Raw genomic sequence first — 18,143 nt, 5'->3', positions numbered from 1 at the left:
TTGACAATGCGGTTGCTAAAGCCAGAAGAATGCTGGCTGCAGAGAGAGAGGAATAACCAATAAGAAAAAGGAGGTGAGAATGCCCTTCTTCTGGAGTCCGTATCTCAAGAAGGATAGAGAAAGGATAGAGGCAGTTCAGAGAAGGGTGACCAAAATGGTGTGGGGTCTGTATCGGAAGACCTATGAGGAGAGGCTGAAGGATCTGTATATGTATTAGGGATGTGAATCGTTTTAGGACGATTAAAATTATCGTCCGATAATTTTAATATCGTCTTAAACCGTTATGGAACACAATACAATACAGATTCTAACGATTTATCGTTATAAATCGTTAGAATCGTGAGCCGGCACACTAAAACCCCCTAAAACCCACCCCCGACCCTTTAAATTAAATCCCCCACCCTCCCGAACCCCCCCCCAAATAACTTAAATAACCTGCGGGTCCAGCGGCGGTCCGGAACGGCAGCGGTCCGGAACGGGCTCCTGCTCTGAATCTTGTCGTCTTCAGCCGGCGCCATTTTCCAAAATGGCGCCGAAAAATGGCGGCGGCCATAGACGAAAAAGATTGGACGGCAGGAGGTCCTTCCGGACCCCCGCTGGACTTTTGGCAAGTCTCGTGGGGGTCAGGAGGCCCCCCACAAGCTGGCCAAAAGTTCCTGGAGGTCCAGCGGGGGTCAGGGAGCGATTTCCCGCCGCGAATCGTTTTCGTACGGAAAACGGCGCCGGCCATACGCGTATGGCCGGCGCCATTTTCCGTACGGAAAATGGCGCCGGCAGGAGATCGACTGCAGGAGGTCGTTCAGCGAGGGTTCCGGCGCCTCGCTGAACGACCTCCTGCAGTCGATCTCCTGCCGGCACCATTTTCCATACGGAAAATGGCGCCGGCCATACGCGTATGGCCGGCGCCGTTTTCCGTACGAAAATGATTTGCGGCGGGAAATCGCTCCCTGACCCCCGCTGGACCTCCAGGAACTTTTGGCCAGCTTGTGGGGGGCCTCCTGACCCCCACGAGACTTGCCAAAAGTCCAGCGGGGGTCCGGAAGGACCTCCTGCCGTCCAATCTTTTTCGTCTATGGCCGCCGCCATTTTTCGGCGCCATTTTGGAAAATGGCGCCGGCTGAAGACGACAAGATTCAGAGCAGGAGCCCGTTCCGGACCGCTGCCGTTCCGGACCGCCGCTGGACCCGCAGGTTATTTAAGTTATTTGGGGGGGGGGTTCGGGAGGGTGGGGGATTTAATTTAAAGGGTCGGGGGTGGGTTTTAGGGGGTTTTAATGTGCCGGTTTTTCGATTTTTCGATTTTTCACGATTTTTAACGATTTTTCACAATATTTTACCCCCCCAAACGGCAACAATACGATTCCCTCCCCCTCCCAGCCGAAATCGATCGTTAAGACGATCGAGGACACGATTCACATCCCTAATATGTATACCCTGGAAGAAAGGAAGTTCAGAGGAGATATGATACAAACCTTTGGATACCTGAAAGGTTTTAATGATGCATGAACTTCGAACCTTTTCTGTTGGAAAGAAAACAATAGAACTAGGGGTCACAAAATGAAACTCCAGGGGGGACAACTCAGAAACACCATCAGGAAATGTTGCATTTAGCCGGCAGCAGGCCCATCCAGTGACTGCCACACTTACTTCTGGCCTCAAACCAGGAGGAGCTCCCCAACGCACATACCAGTGAGAACATGGCCAACCGCCTCGCTGACCCACCATGGTCCATGAGGGATGCCGCTCAAATGAGCGGGCATCCCTAGGCACATGCACACATGGCTTGGTTACTTTTAAAGGGCCCATGGTGGGAAAAGCCCTGTGGCACCCCCAGAAGACATCACAGGCCTGCTCCTATATAAGACTTTCTCTGCTCCACTTCAGATGTCTTAGCAATAGGTCAACTCCTTACAGAAGCTGATTACCACGACGCTGCTGATCTTGCTTGTGATCCTATGTCTTGTCGTTTGTTCCTGGTTCCTGTTCCTGCATCCTCGGTGGTCCTGAGTCTTCATTTGGTGGTCCCTCGTGTCTTCACTCCTTGTTGTTCTAGCTTGCCTTCCTCCTTCTGGACTGACACATTCGCTTGACCTTGGCTTGGACCTTGGCTTCGTCTTCATTCTTGATTCTTGGTCCTCCTCTTGACTTCGTTGGATTGCTGCCACTCTGACCTCAGTTTGTCTTCATTCTGCTGTTTGCTGCCTACTTCGACCTCTGCCTGAATGAACCTGTCTTCTTCTTGCTGGCCTTCTACTTCTGCAACAGATCCTTCTCTACTCAGAGGCCCATGCCTAAGTCCAGCCAGCTCTGGCACCCAAGGGCTCAACCTGAGAGGAACAAGGGCTGGTATTAATAAGGTTCCTGTTGGGCCTCTGCTCCAGCCAGCTCCGCCTGCCGACAGTGGGGACCCACAGGGCTCCTCCATTCGGGTAGCGCTAAACTCACCTTGGTCCATGGGTCCACGCGTGCAACAGATTGATGAGGCCATGGACCCGGTGGATCTCTCAGGCCTCCAGGCCATCCCCGGCCTGGCACAGAAGATTCAGCAGCAGCAATTACTTGAACTGTTGGCGGGATCTATGGAACACTTCAGCGCCTGCCTTGAAACCACTGCAGCCTCAACAGGTATTCTAACCCCTGTGGTACCAGCAGCTGTAGCACCCATGCCCATGGTATGCCTCCCGGTACCTCTGCAGTATGCGGGAGACCCCGAGCAGTGCCATGGGTTTCTAAATCATTCTTTAAGCATTTTTCACTCCAGCCTGTGCAGTTTTCCAGTGACACCATCAAGACCACCTTCATCCTCTCCCTTCTGGATGGGAAGGGCCTGGCCTGGGCCTCTCTCTTGTGGGAGCATGGAGACACGCTCCTCCAGGACCTGAAGCAGTTCGTCAAAGCATTTAAGTTGGTGTTTGATGAACCCGGCCAGCTGGCCACAGTAGGATTAGACCTCCTGCACCTCCGGCAGGGCACTCTCCCTTTGATGGATTTTGCCATCAAGTTCCAAACCATGGCCACTGAGCTGAATTGGAGAGAGTATTTTTTGGAAGGACTATCCTTGTGAGTAAAGGATGAGCTCGCTGTATGGGAACTTCCCAAATATCTGGACGCGCTCATCGATCTGGTGGGGATTATTGACCACTGCTTCCAACAGTGGGCCCAGGAACTGTGACCTCCAAGGATGCAGGTGATGCTGGCCCCTTCCTTCTCAATTCCACTCACTGCGGTATGGGCAGCGCCCCCTACCACCTCTAGATCTGAGGAACTAATGGAACTAGGTAAGAGTCACCTCTATCCCAAGGAAAGGCTCCATCTCCCACTTTGGGGCTTTGCTTGTACTGTGCCGGGAAGGGGCATCTGTTGGCACACTGCCCCAGAAGCCGGGAAACTAGCAAGCCTAGGAGTCAGTGGGGAGATGATCCTAGGCTTTATCACTCCTGCTCCCCATCTCACCCTTCCAGTGTCCATCTCTGTGGCCAACCATGAGTTCCCCAACCTAGCACTGGTGGACTTCGGTGTGGGAGAGAACTTTATCATGAAGGCCCTTGTGGACCATCTGAAACTGCCTGTGGTTCCTCGAAAGACACTACTAGTCATCTCTCCTATCCACGGAGAACTACTTCCCAGTCGGATCACCATGGCCATAGCTCCTCTGTGGCTCCGCACTGGTATCCTGCACCTTGAAAGTATAACCTTCTATGTCATCGAGAAAGCAGTGCACCCCATTGTGCTAGGGTTACCTTGGCTGCAGCTTCATTCTCCTCAATTCGACTGGGGATTGCTTCAGTTGACGTGCTGGTGGGCTCATTGCCACAACTCATGTCTACTATGAATCGAGCCTCCAGCAATTGTTCCTGGGCTACAACCTTGTTAGGACTACCACCTCAGCACACGGACTACGCGGATATGTTCTCCAAAAGTAAGGATGAGATGTTGCCTGCTCACTGTGCATTCGATTGCGCCATCAATCTGGTACCCAAAGCCATCCCTCCCCATGAGGAAGGGTATACTCCCTGTCACTCCCTGAGACCAAAGCTATGTCTCAGTAGGTCAAGGAAAAGGTCAACCGGGGCTTCATCAGGCAGTCTACATCCCCTGAATGGGCGGGGTTCTTCTTTGTATCCAAGAAAGACTGTTCCTTATGCCCTTGCATAGATTATCGGTATTATGCGATAACAAAAAATGACCGCTATCCCTTGTCACTCATTTCGGAGCTCTCTGACTGCCTTCAGGGAGCCAAAGTGTTTATGAAGTTGGATCTCCAGGGGGTCTACATTCTTATTTGAATTAAGCAAGGCAACGAATGAAAAACGGCATTGAACATGAAAGACAGTATTTGGTGATTCCCTTTGGCCTATGTAACGCCCCCGTGGTATTCCAAAACATGCTGAATGAAATCTTCCAGGATCTTCTGTACAGTTGTATTGTGGTTTATCTCAATAACAATCTAATCTTCTCAAAGAACCTCTCATCCCATCGTCAAGACATTAGTCAAATCCTTCAGCGACTACGGGCAAATAATTTTATATTCTAAAATGGAGAAGAAGAGTCTATCTTTCCTGGGATTATATAGTTTCCAGGGGCTTCCATATGGAACCAGAGAAGGTCAAATGTATCCAGCATTGGGTACAACTTTCAGACCTCTGTGCCTTGTAGAGGTTTTTGGGTTTTGCAAACTACTACTGGCATTTTATCCCCAATTACTCCAGGATTGTGGCACCTCTCACAGCACTCACCAGAAAGGGAGCCAAGGTTAGGCTTCCTAAAGCAGTCACTGCCTTCCTTGAATTGAAACAGGCTTTTCTCCATGAACCATGCCTCCACGATCCAGATCCCAGATGGCTGAGGGGGGATATGTTAGAGATCTTTAAAATCATGAGAGGTCTACAAGGGTAAATGTGAATCAGTTATTTACTATTTCAGATAATAGGAGGTCTAGGGGGCACTCCATGAAGTTAGCAAGTAGCACATTTAAAATTAATCAGAGAAAATTATTTTTCACTCAACGCACAATGAAGCTCTGGAATTTGTTGCCAGAGGATGTGGTTGGAGCAGTTAGTGTAGCTGGGTTTAAAAAAGGTTTGCATAAGTTCTTGGAAGAGAAGTCCATTAACTGCAACTAATCAAGTTGACTTAGGGAATAGCCACTGCTATTACTGGTATCAGTAGCATTAGATCTACTCAGTGTTTGGGTTCTTGCAAGGTATTTGTAGCCTGGATTGGCCACTGTTGGAAATAGGATGCTGGGCTTGGTCTGACCCAGTATGGCAATTTCTTATGTTCTAGAAGTCGACATTTCCTCCCTGGGAGTAGGCGCCGTGCTGAACCAACACTCCGGTACGGGGATCCACCACCCTTGCTCCTTCTTCTCTCACAAATTCTCCTCCACCGAACGGAATTATGGAATTTGAGACAAGGAGTTGCTAGCCATCAAAATGGTGCTCGAGGAGTGGCAACAATGGTTGGAGGGTGCGCAACACCGAATTACGATATATACCAATCTCAATAACTTGGAATATCTCCATCATGCCCAAAGCCTGAACGCCCACCAAGTTTGATGGCCTCTGTTCTTCACATGCTTCGACTTTGAGCTGAGGTATCAGCCTGCTGCCAAGAACACTTGGGCGGATACCCTCTCTCAATCCTTTGAGGCAGAAGACACGCCTGATCCCCCTAGGCACATTATTGATCCAGCCCGGATTCTTCTGGCCTCCTCTGTGACCGTCCCCCCAGGAAAGACGGTTGTTCCATGACATTTCTAAAAGAAGGTATTGGAATGGTTCCACGATTCCCGTGTCACAGTCACCCTGGGAGGGCCTGGACTCTCATGCTGTTCCAGCAGTATTACTGGTGGTGCTCTACCTTGGTCTTACAGACATAGGCAATAGTTAATTCAAAATTCAACTACCTGTGTCTTCTTCCTTAAAAAAATCACATAACTCCAAAACTGTATTCTTTATATTCACTTCCAATTAAATTCAGGATCCAATACAAAATTCTATCTATCATCCATTCACAACCCTTCTTCAATCTGGCTTTGCTCTAACCTTTAAATTTACAAACCCACAAAACACCTCAGATCGTTACCTTTAACCAATAAGCCTTGATGCTTTTAATGCTTCCCGCTTAGATGGCTAGAGGACAGAAATGAAGAAAAGCGGGCAGGGGGGTAACTTGCTGGTACAGCAGTTACTACCCTTAACAAATGCTCCCTGCTTAGATGGCAGGGGAGAAAAGAGGAATTGGATTCAGACAACAGTTGAGGGCCCCGACTTCTACAGTCTGGCATATCGATACACAGACAAAAGGGAAATAGCATAGGACTGCTTCTACAGCCAAGTCCTAAAGGAAATGAAGAAAATATGCATAGGTGCGGCAATTACTACCCTTAGCAGAAAGCATGGAGCTTCTTACTATCGTTAACTAATAAGCCCTGATGCTTTCAATGCAAATGAAACACTGGTCCCTGCTTCAACGGCAGAGGATAAAGAGGAATTGGATTCAGACAACTAACAAGAGGGCCCAGACTTCTATGGTCTGGGGTAATGACACGCAGACCTAAGGGAAAAAGCACAGGACTGCTTCTACGGACAAGTCCATAAGCAAAGCTCGTTTGAATTTTCAAGAAAGTTTATCATTCAGTAAAAAATGTTGCTAGCTGAAATTTTTATAGTATCATAAGGTTTGGGGATAAAGTGACAGTTACTACCCTTAAGAGAAATATGGGAGTAACCTGCATAGAGTGGCAGTTACTACCTTGTTGGGCAGACTGGATGGACTATTTGGTCCTTTTCTGCCATCATTTCGATGTTTCTATGCTTCTATGTTTCTGAATTCATTAACTTTTCTTGTCTTCACCACCTCTTCTGAGAGAGCATTCCAGGCATCTCCATTAAGAAATACTTCCTGATATTGGTTCTGAGTATTCTCCTGTGGAGTTTCATATCATGACCCTTAGTTCTACTGGGAGCCCTTACTGCTGTGGCGTGGTTGACGCCATCTAGTAGGTGAACCTACTAGGACCAAGCCGACAGCTGGCGAATGTGCCCTGGAGTGGGTTCTGGTAGCCAACAGGAATTAGAACATAAGACTTGCCTTACTGGGTCAGACCAAGGGTCCATAAAGCCCATTATCCTGTTTCCAACAGTGGCCAATCCAGGTCACAAGAACCTGGCAGGATTCCAAGCTGCTTATCCCAAGAATAAGCAGTAAATATCTGCAACTCCTCTTTAATAATGGCTTATGATTTTTTCCTCCAGGAACTTGTTCAAACCATTTTTAAATGTAGCTACACTATTAACTTTCACCACATCTTCTGGCAAGGAATTCCAGAGCTTAATTATGCATTGAATAAAAATATTTTCTATTATTAATTTTAAATGTATTATCTGGTAACTTCATTGTGTGTCCTTTTGAAAGAATAAACAACTGATTAATGTTTACTCATTCCATTCAACTCATTATTTTATAAACCTTTATCATATCTCTCCCTCAGCCATCTCTTCTCCAAATGAAAGAGTCCTAATTTCTTTAGCCTTTCCTTAAAGGGGAATCGTTCCATCACCATATCATTTTAGTCACCCTTCTCTGTACCTTTTGTAATTCCGCCATAATTTTTTGAGATGTTGTTACCAGATTTTCACACAATACTCAAGATGAGATTGCATCATGATGCTATAGAGCATTCTATTTTCTTTCCTGGCTGCTGCTGAACACTCAGCAAAAGATTTCAATGTATTATCAACAATGACGCCTAGATCCTGAATGGTGACCCCTAATGTGGAACCTTGCATTTATAGCCATATTTTGGGTTACTCTTCCCTAAGTGCAGCATTTTGCACTTGTCCACATTCAATTTCATTTGTCATATACATGCAAGGTCCTCTTGCAATTTCTCACAATCCTCTTGTGATTTAAGAACTTTGAATAATTTTGTGTCATCGGCAAATTTGGTCACCTCACTTATTGTTCCCATTTCCAGGTCATTTAAAAATATATTACAAAGCAATGCTCGCCACTATTCACCTTTCTCTATTGGGAAAATTTTCCATTTAGTCCTACTCTCTGTTTTCTATTTTCAACCAGTTGGCAATCCACAACAGGACACTGCCCCCTCTCCCATGACATTTTAATTTCCTAATAAGTCTCTCATAGGGACTCTGTCGTATGCTTTGTGGAAATCCAAATACACTATATTAACTGGCTTACCATTATCCACATGTTTAATTATGCCCTAAAAAATATGTAGCAAATTGGTGAGCTAAGACTTTCCTTGGCTAAATCAATATTGGCTTTGACCCATTAAACTATGCCTATCTTCTTTTTGATAGTTTCTACCATTTTGCCTGGCATGGATGTCAGACTCACTGGTCTGTAGTTTCCTGGGCCACCTCCTTGATCCCTTTTTATAAAATGCTGTAACATTGGCAACCCTCCAGCTTACAAATTTCCAATAGCAGGTTTGCAATTTCATTTCTCAGTTCTTTCAACATTCTGGGATGTATACCATATGGTCTTGGTGATTTTCAACTCTTTAGTTTGTCAATTTGCCCTAGTACATCTTCAAGGTTCACTGAGTTTTGTTTCATTTCCTCTGAATATCATCTCTTACATCTTCCTCAGTGAATACCGAAGCAAAAAATTCATTTAGTCTCTCTTTTATGGCTTTGCCATCCCTAAGTGCTCATTTTAACCCTTCATCATCTAATGATTCAACTGACTCCCTTGCAGGCTTTTTACCTCAAATGTACCTGAAAAAGTTTTTAATATGAGTTTTTGTTTCCACGACAAGCTTCTTTTCAAATTCTCTCTTTGCCTTCCTTATCAATGCTATGCTTCTAACTTGCCAGTGCTTATGCTGTTTCCTGTTTTCCTCATTCAGATCCCTTTTCCATTTCTTGAAAGATGCTCTTTTAGCTATTCTAGCTTCTTTCACTTCACCTTTTATCCATGCCGATAGTCATTTAGACTTCCTTTCTTACATGGGTCCCAAGGGCAGTCAGACAGGTGAGAGTCCAGGAAAGGTTGGAGTCAGGACAGGTCAAGGAGATATCAGAGACAGGCCAGAGGTTAGGGCAAGCAGCAGACAAAGCATGGTCAGAGTTCAAAGTGAAGGTCAGGTCCAGGCTGCAAGCACTAAGTGGTCAAGCTCCAAAGCAGAGATCAGTATCAGGAGATCAAGACAAGAAAGGAGGCAAGGAAGACGACAAGGCAAGGCTGGATGAGGCAAGGCAAGGCTGGACAAGACACGGCAGGAATGAGGTTTGGCTGGAACGAAGGAACAGGAACACAGGAGCAACACATACTGCAAAAGCAAGAAGACCCTTTGCTGAGGCAGGAAGCTGGAGTCGCGGTTGGGTTTAAATACCCAGCCATGAGACATCAAGAAGAAGCGCTGGTGCTTGGGTTTCCCACCGTGGCTCTAATTTAGTATGCGCATTGTTATGTGCGCGTCCCTACGGAGGACGCCAGTGGGAGTAGCATCAAAGGGCTGGGGCCTAGTAGTGAGTGCAGCCCTAGCTCTTAGCGCTGATTTTCTGTTCTTGCATAAAATCTCTCTCACTACTCTAACTGTTATCACATTCAGAACATCAAAATTGTTAATAATGAGCTTATTTTGACTTGTGCCTGTATTTTATCCTTCTAAATAAGGGCTTCTTTGGACAAACCAAGCCAGTGCATTCAGCCATTCAACAGGGTGGGAGAACCAAGCTGAGACTTGGCAAAAGATTGCTTTATAGTCCTTGCAGTGTGAGTTGCCTCAATGCTCCCTGCCTTTGTTCTCAAGTCCCTGTGTTCCATGCCTTCAGTTCCTAGTCTTCATCTTCAGTTCATCTTCGTCTTGTCTGCCTGCCTGCTCTGTTGCTTGCCTTCCTGATGCCTACCTGTCCTTCCTGCCCTATGGATGGATTCCTGGTAACTGAACACTGCCTGACTCCCAGACATTGTCGCCTGCCACCTGCCTCTGATCACTGCCTGACTCCTGGACATCCTCGCTTTCCGCCTGCCTTCAACCATAACCTGCCTTCGGATTCTCTTCCTCTTCTCCTGCCCCAGCCCAGCTTTGTTGATGGATCTCTCGAGAAGACCCCTCGGGTTGGGCCCCAGCACCCAAAGGCCCAACCCGAGGGGAACGAGGGCTAGTAAATGCGAAGCTCCAGTTGGTCCTTTGCCTCATCTGGGTCCGAATGACAGTAGGGGCCTGTATTGCTCCTCCCCACAGATTGCGCCAACCCCACCTAAGGCTAAGGGTCCATGCCCACAACACAAATGCAATGAATATGATTCACTGAATTCAGAGGCCCCCTCTCAGTTCATTTCAGGGGCCCTGAATAGTCAGTGGGATAAATGTCCCACTGAATATCCCCGATTAAAGTTATTCAGCTAACTTTAGCCAGATCATTTTAAACATAACCAGATATTCTTTTGAACATAACCCCAGTTTTAAAGTTATCTGGCTATATTTAGCCAGATAACTTTAGACCTAAGCAGCTATAATCAAAAGAATAAGTGTGAAACAAGAAGTTTTAAAAAAATAGATGGCAGGCTTGCTGGGCCAAACACATCCCCTCTCCTCCCTCCCACTCGAGGATTCAATGTTCGGCCCTGCTGGGCTGAGTCTGCAGCCCCCCACCCCTTCCATTGAGGAAAGGTAAACAATTCCGTGCCAAGCTCAGTCTCTTCCCACAAATGCTCCCAGGTCCGGTGAAAAATCTCAAATTTTGGTCAGTTTCGGGGCCCGCCAATGGCCTCCCCACCCCACCCCACCCCAACATGTACTCTCCCACCCTCCTGGTACCTTCTAATCTGTTAATTCTTCAGCCCTGATCGTGGATATCATAGGGTGGGGGGCCCCTGAAATTGATCAAAATTTGAAATTTTTCACTGGGCCTGGGAGCAGGTGGGGGAGGGAAGGAGAGGAGAAGAGACCAGGCCTGGCACTGACATTTTTACCTTTCCTCAATGGAGGGGGTTGAGGAGGCTTCAGGCTTGGTCCAGCAGGGCTGAGCATTTAAACTTTGGGTGGGAGGAAGGAGATGGGATGTGTTTGGCCCAGCGGGCTGACCATCTATTTTTGTTTAAGTGTTATTTCACCACTTAACCGGCTATATTCTTTTGAATACAGCCAGTTAAGTGTAAAGCTATCTGGGAACATGTTTCCGGATAACTTTAGACCTGTTCTCAGGTATGGCTAGATTTAGGCAATAAACTTACCCAGCTAATTCCTAATATTGGAGTTAGCCGGTTAAGTTATTCGCCTTACCCTGCCTCTCTCCAGAACATCCCCAACACACCCCTTTCTTCTTCCACTAATTCTTAGTCAGATAAAGACTTATTCGTCTTACTTTTAGCCAGAAAAGAAAGGGGAATATTCAAAATTAGCCATTTAAATGGATAACTCACAAGTGGCTTTGAATATTGACTCCATATAGTTTTGAATAACTAGTGGTCCTCTCAATCATTCACCCCCAGCAAATTCTTTTTACAAATTTTTCAAAATGCACTTCAATGTTCCTCCCCAAACTGCCAAAATTGTAAGTAAGGAAAGGTCATCTAATCCCATCAGCCAATGTTTCGTGCAAATGACAGCATGAAGAAAAGACTCAAATTCATCTTAACTGAAGACACTGGCTGATGTCGAGACTTTATGATCATTCTTTATGTATAATTTTGTCAGTTTTGGGAGTAATTTTTATGTGCATTGTAAACATTTTGTAAAAAGGACTTGCTTGAGGTGAACAACTGAGCGGACCGCTAGTCATTTGAGACTTGCTGACACCCCATTCATGATCATTGGTTGATGACTCTTGGTGCTTAATATATTACTATCTCTTTTGTATTTGGGGATTTAGCACTCCCTTCCTTTTCCTTTCTGGTTTTGCAATACCATAAACACCGGTTGATCTCTGGCTTGCCCTTTACTTCTTCACAACCAGACGTCCTCTGGACTAATCCCATGTTTGCTTGAATTCTGTTCCTATTCTGGCCTCTACTACTCCACCTATTTCTTTCTGGTTATGGTAGAATGACTGACAGAGAAAAAGGGGTGATAAGAAAAAGGGAGAGGAATGGAAAAAAAGTGTGTTCAATGAGTTTGCAGTAATTTCTTACAATATTTTAATAGAACCTTAGGAAATGAAATCAATCAAAATTCTGTGATTCAATAATTGAAAATAATTTTATGAGCAAACAATCTAACTTGGGCATCGTACCTGATAAACTGTTGCCATGTATAAGCGACAATGGACAAGCTGCAAAAAATAAAATACAAACAATGATTTGACATGTGAAAGATGTGCTCAAGAAAGCAAACATTTGCTTAATGCTTACAAACCTGAGCAAGAAGAGTCTCTCCCTCTCAGCATGGTATTTAAACCTTAAATCTTTAACACTTTTTAATAACTAAAGTGATTCTTACAGCAAACAGCAGATAATCAATGTTAACAGAAAATCTCACAAAAACGTTTGTTTCTTTCCTTATCTTCTACATTTGAGGTAGCAGCTAAACTGGAACTGGATCCCGGTTTTAAATTGTATTTTTATGAGAGTGGATTGCTCTACTCTGTGGATTTGTCTCCTAAATCAGGCTTTACTCCGTTCTGCAGGGACCCAGGGCAGTGATGGCAATTTGAGATCTTTGATGCTGCAAGGTCTTTCCTGTCATGGGAAAGAGAAACAGAACCATTCTTTCCTATCACATGACAGATGTCTAGAGAGGAATTTTGTACAATAAGCCAATATTTTTCAACCATGCAGATTTTTTTCTTCTTTTAAGAACATAAGAAATTGCCATACTGGGTCAGACCAAGGGTCCATGAAGCCCAGCATCCTGCTTCCAACACTGGCCAATCCAAGACACAAGTACCTGGTAAGTACCTAAACACTTAGGGGCAGATTTTATAAAACTACGCACGCGCTTACTTTTGTTCACGCACCATGCGCAAACAAAAATACGCCCGATTTCAATAGATATGTGCGTAGCCGTGCATATCTGTTAAAATCTGGGGTTGGCACGCACAAGGCTGACCAAAATCGGCAGCCTGCGCACGCTGAGCCGAGCAGCCTGCCCCTGTTCCCGCTCCAAAATCGGAGCGGCCTCGGTGGAAACTTTCCTTCCACCCCCCACACCTTCCCCTCCCTTCCCCTACCTAATCCACCCCCCCAGCCCTATCTAACCCCCGTACCTTTGTTGCACAAGTTACGCCTGCCCGTGGCAGGCGTAACTTGTGCAACTTGTGCATGCCAGGCCGGCCGCCGGCGAGCCATGGTCCGGTCCAGGGGCTGGTCTGGAGGCCGCAGCCACGCCCCCGGAATGCCCCCGATGTCGCACTGGCTGCAACACGCCCCTGACACACCCCCAACATGCCCCCAACGACGCGCCGGCTGCGACATGCCCCCCAACACGCCCCCCAGGAAAGCCCCGGGACGTACGCGCGTCCCGGGGCTTTGCGTGCACCGGCAGCCTGTGCAAGATAGGCTCGGCGCACGCAGGGGGGGTTTGGGGTAGGTTTTCGGGGGTTACGCATGTAACCGACGTGCACAACCCTTTGAAAATCTATCCCTAAGTAGATCCCAAGCTACTAATGCAAATAATAGCAGTGGCTATTCTCTAAGACAACTTGATTAACAGCAGTTAATGACTTCTCCTCCAAGAACTTGTCTAAACCCTTTTAAAACCCAGCTACACTAACTGCACTAAACACATCCTCTGGTAACAAATTCCAGAGCTTAATTGTGTGTTGAGTGAAAAATAATTTTCTCCGATTAGTTTTAAATGTGCTACTTGCTAACTTCATGGAGTGCCCCCCTAGTCCTTCTGTTATCCAAAAGAGTAAATAACTCATTCTAGATCTCTCATGATTTTAAAGACCTCTATCATATCTCCCCTCAGCCATCTCTTCTCCAAGATGAACAGCTCTAACCTCTTTAGCCTTTCCTCATAGGGAGTTGTTCCATCCCCTTTATCATTTTGGTCACCCTTCAATAGGTTATTTGCATATATGTGTGCTAAACACCGGATTCATCCATATTTTGGTTACCCTGAAAACAAGATCTGTTTGTGGCCTTCATATGACAAAAGTGAATATTCCTGCTTCAGGAATAGGCTATTCTTTAGAGATGTGAATCGGAAACGGTATCGGTTCAGATTCCGGTTCCGATTCACATCGTGAAATTTTATCTTTCAGTCCGATCGGGTTTTTGTTTGTTTTTTTTTATCGGCTGCGCCCGAGCCGATAACCAAAAAATACAGCCGACTCTTTAAAATGAGTTTGTTAGTATCCCCCCACCCTCCGGACCCCCCCCCCAAATTTTTAAATACCTGGTGGTCCAGCGGGGGTCCCGGGAGCATTCTCCTACACTCGGACCGTCGGCTGCCAGTAAACAAAATGGTGCCGATGGTCCTTTGCCCTTAGCATGTGTCAGGGTATCCGTGCCATTGGCCAGTCCCTGTCACATGGTAGGAGCAATGGATGGCTGGCGCCATCTTTAAAAATGGTGCGGGCCATCCAGTGCACCTACCATGTGACAGGGGCCGACCAATGGCACCGATAGCCCCTGTCACATGGTAAGAGCAAAGGGCCATCGGCGCCATTTTGATTAGTGGCAGCCGACAGCCCGAGCGTGGAACCACCAGGTATTTAAAAAATTTTTGGGGGGGGGGGTCCAGAGGGTGGGGAGATACTAACAAACTCATTTTAAAGGGCCAGGTTGTGTCCTTTCTTCCCATCCCCCCCCCCATAACGATAAGAAAACCCACTAAATTAATCGTGGGGTTTCCTATCGATATCGGGGACCCCCCGATATCTGACGATATTGAAAATATCGGACGATATTTTCAATCGTCAGATAAACGATTCACATCCCTACTTTTCTGTAGCTGATTATGAGATCTTCAAACATTAAGCCCCCAGGGAATGGTAAATGCTGTATTTTTCCCATAAAACTTAGGGATGTAATCTTAAGAGAACAATGATCTGAACACAATCATGGTGAACTTCCACAGTGAAAGGGTTTTAGAGTTTTGCAACAAAATCATGTTCATCTGTACTTTAAGTTGCATTTTCTTGTTAAACAAGGCATCAGAATTTTATCAAAATACATGAGAAACCCAAAACAGAATGTAAGGAATTTTATTATTGAGCTTTGATATTTCAGAAATCAGACCTGTACTACTGAATTCAACCAACAAGTATATCTATGTATTCATCCCAACTCCACAATGAAGCTGGAAATCCCAGCCATCTCATCCTTCCACACAAAATGACTTTTCCCTTCACCCCTCTCCCATTTCTATCTCCTGGCATTGAATTTATCTATTTATTTATTTGCCTCCCAGTCTTTCTCTTCCACCCCCTCTGCTGATATCTATCCCTATCTCTATATTTGTATATCTATTGCTAGATATACCGATCTCTCTTTTTTCTATATTTATATATACATACACACATGTAAGGCCCGTTATATTAAAACCCGTGCTGTAAAAGTTCTAGTTTGTATGTGCTAAAAAATTTAGCATGCATGCTAAAAAGGCTCTTAATGGCTGATGCACTAATTCTGTTGAATGTCTTCTAAAATTTGGCTTAAATGGCAGACTTCCAGTCCTTGAGTGCCGAAAATGGGTCTGTTTCTTGCAACAGATTTGCATGCCTACTGCCTCAACTGTGTACAATTCCTATCTCATGCATATTCATTATGGGTATCCTGAAAACCTGACTGGTTCACGGACACTGCTTCATAGCGAATGTGCAAAATTAGCATGCGTGCCCCAAACCGTACAGCACGTATCAGCTGCAGCTCGAAACCTCCCCCTGCTAGCCAGCCCAAAGTGAAAGGGATGCTTAGTACAAGGGATTTCATTCTGCACCTCCCCTCACAGAAAAAGGAATACAGGAGCCTTGGTGTCCTCCAACCCCTCTGGTTACTAAGATTAAAGTGCCGGTGCTTTTGGCAGTCACCCCACCTCCTGACACCAAGATAAAAATGCCCTCAGTGGCTTCCATACCCTGGCAACAAGCTCAAGGGGGCTTCATGCCATGATATTTCCCCTCCTTGCCCCCTGTCAAATGCCCTCCCCCCTTCTGTGTCTACCACTTCTGACAGTGCCAAAAAGAAGATGGGGGTAGAGGAGAGCACAACTCCCTCATGCTCTGCTGCTACCGAGATTCAAAATGGCAGCAGCTGAACTTGCATGCTCCTTGGGGTTTTTCTTTTGTTTGTTTTCATCCTAGTATATATTATTTTGTATATAATCATTACTTTTTTATGAGTATCCAGTATGCATCTTTTATTATACTTAGGGAGTAACTAATCAGGATGAGCTTTCAATAACATTAGCCTCCAACGTCTCCTCAGGAGTGAAATAAAAATCAGAATAAAAAAGGAAAAAAAGAAGGGAGGGGGCATGGGAGGGCTTTCATGATTTTATTTGTCCGTCAGTTTAAATCCTCTAAAGAATATTCTGCCAATGCTATTGCTGCAGCTGCTTTAATGTATGTTTTTAATTAAAGGGAGGTCATAGCTAAACTATAAGAGGAAGTGGATATTTTACTTGCTGATGCAGTTTCACAGACGAACGTGATCAGTTCATCTTCTATCTTCTTAAAGGCATCAAAGTCATCCACGAAGAAGACATGCCGCTCCACGGGCTTGCTCCCGATGCTGACCAGCTCTGCATAATCCGCATCCGCCACACCAATAGCAAATATGCTGAAACCTGGGGAAACAAAGGGAAGTCACCATTCCTTCTGTTCATTTCAACGACCGTATGGCGCACGTTGCAATAATAGGTGCTTTGGATCATTTCTTGATAAAACAAGGCACAATATTAGCTATAAAACAGTAAAAGAAAAACTAACATATAAATAATCTGTTCACTGCGGGGTTGAACTGTGGTCGGTTCAAAACAGTATGCAGGTACTCTTCATTTTAAAAGTCATAACAAAATGTAACAAACAGATCATGTTAAGTGGCAGTGGTGAGCTGGAGGGGGCACTCTGCAGCCCCTTTTCTTAAATTATTTTATGAAAACAAAGGGGGGCTCACTGAGAGGATTAAGCCTTGCCAGTACGGCACTGATGATGAGAAGGTAAGGCAAATCAGACATCTCCTAGCCTGGAACTTCCCAAACCTATCCTAGGGACCCTATATCCAGGCAGATTTTCAGAATATCCACACTAAATATGCATGAAATGAAATCTGCATACGTAAGAGACTCTGAATATGCAAATCAATCTCATGCATATTCATTGTGGGTATGAAAATCCAGCTGACTATGGGGAAGGGTTGAGAAGGTCTGCCCTAGACTGCAAGCTGCACATTGCACTGAGTCCCATCCTCAGTGCTCTGTAGACCTAGACCAGAGCATCTGCTACAGTCCTACAGTGCTGGGGGTGGCACCTCAGTTTGGGACTTCCTGTGATCGGGTGGAAGAGGAGATAATTGTGCAGCTGCAGCCTTGTTAACTGAGGATTACAAATACCAGCTGCTGAAGCTGAGGTCTTGTTTTGATCTGTGCTAGTTCAATCAGTCATGCTTATAGAAACAGAGAACAGGATTCCAGATGAGGACTGTACCACCCATCTGGTCTGCCCAATGTCATTTCTAGTGCAAGGCCATAGACCCTCAATTGATATCTGGCTTTCCCCTCGTACCTTCACAACTAGGGATCTGCTGTGATTTCTTTGACAACAGTGTGGTACATCAAAATAACCTAATTAAAAGCAATTAGCAGCTAATTATAAACCGTTTAACTACCGGTAGTTCCTTGGCTGTTCATTCTTATTTACAGTGGATTTCAGGCAATTTCAGTAGATTTGACTTATTTTACTTTTAGCGTTTTGATTTTCATTGCTTTTACCTCACCCACTTCCCACCACCACTCCTCATCTCACATTTTACACTAATAAAATTTGATTTCTGTATTTTAATATGATTTGATTAGAACCATTCACATTTATGTAAATTTTTATCTACAGACACAGCCCCTATGTGTAGGGGTATATTATACAACATGGGTTGGAAAATTCTGTGCATTCATTTTTTAAATTCTGCACCAATTCTGAGGCACAATGGCATATATCTGCTTATGCATTAATATTCGCACACAAGTCATTGTTTTATTTACAGTTGTGATCATAAGTTTAC

The 18,143-nt window shown here is 45.3% G+C and overlaps 1 protein-coding gene across 1 annotated transcript in view; it reads right to left on the bottom strand.

The window, feature by feature from the left end:
- COL14A1 (collagen type XIV alpha 1 chain) overlaps window positions 1–18,143 on the bottom strand; it is a 521,812-nt gene that overhangs the window by 163,521 nt on the left and 340,148 nt on the right. Inside the window, 2 exon segments of the mRNA XM_029591954.1 lie at window positions 12,212–12,250; window positions 16,549–16,713. Of these exon segments, the coding sequence (XP_029447814.1) occupies window positions 12,212–12,250; window positions 16,549–16,713 (204 nt within the window).

This window comes from Rhinatrema bivittatum, chromosome 2 (genome assembly GCF_901001135.1).
Source record: "Rhinatrema bivittatum chromosome 2, aRhiBiv1.1, whole genome shotgun sequence".
Taxonomy (NCBI): Eukaryota; Metazoa; Chordata; class Amphibia; order Gymnophiona; family Rhinatrematidae; genus Rhinatrema; species Rhinatrema bivittatum.
This window is presented reverse-complemented; position numbering and strand designations above follow the sequence as displayed.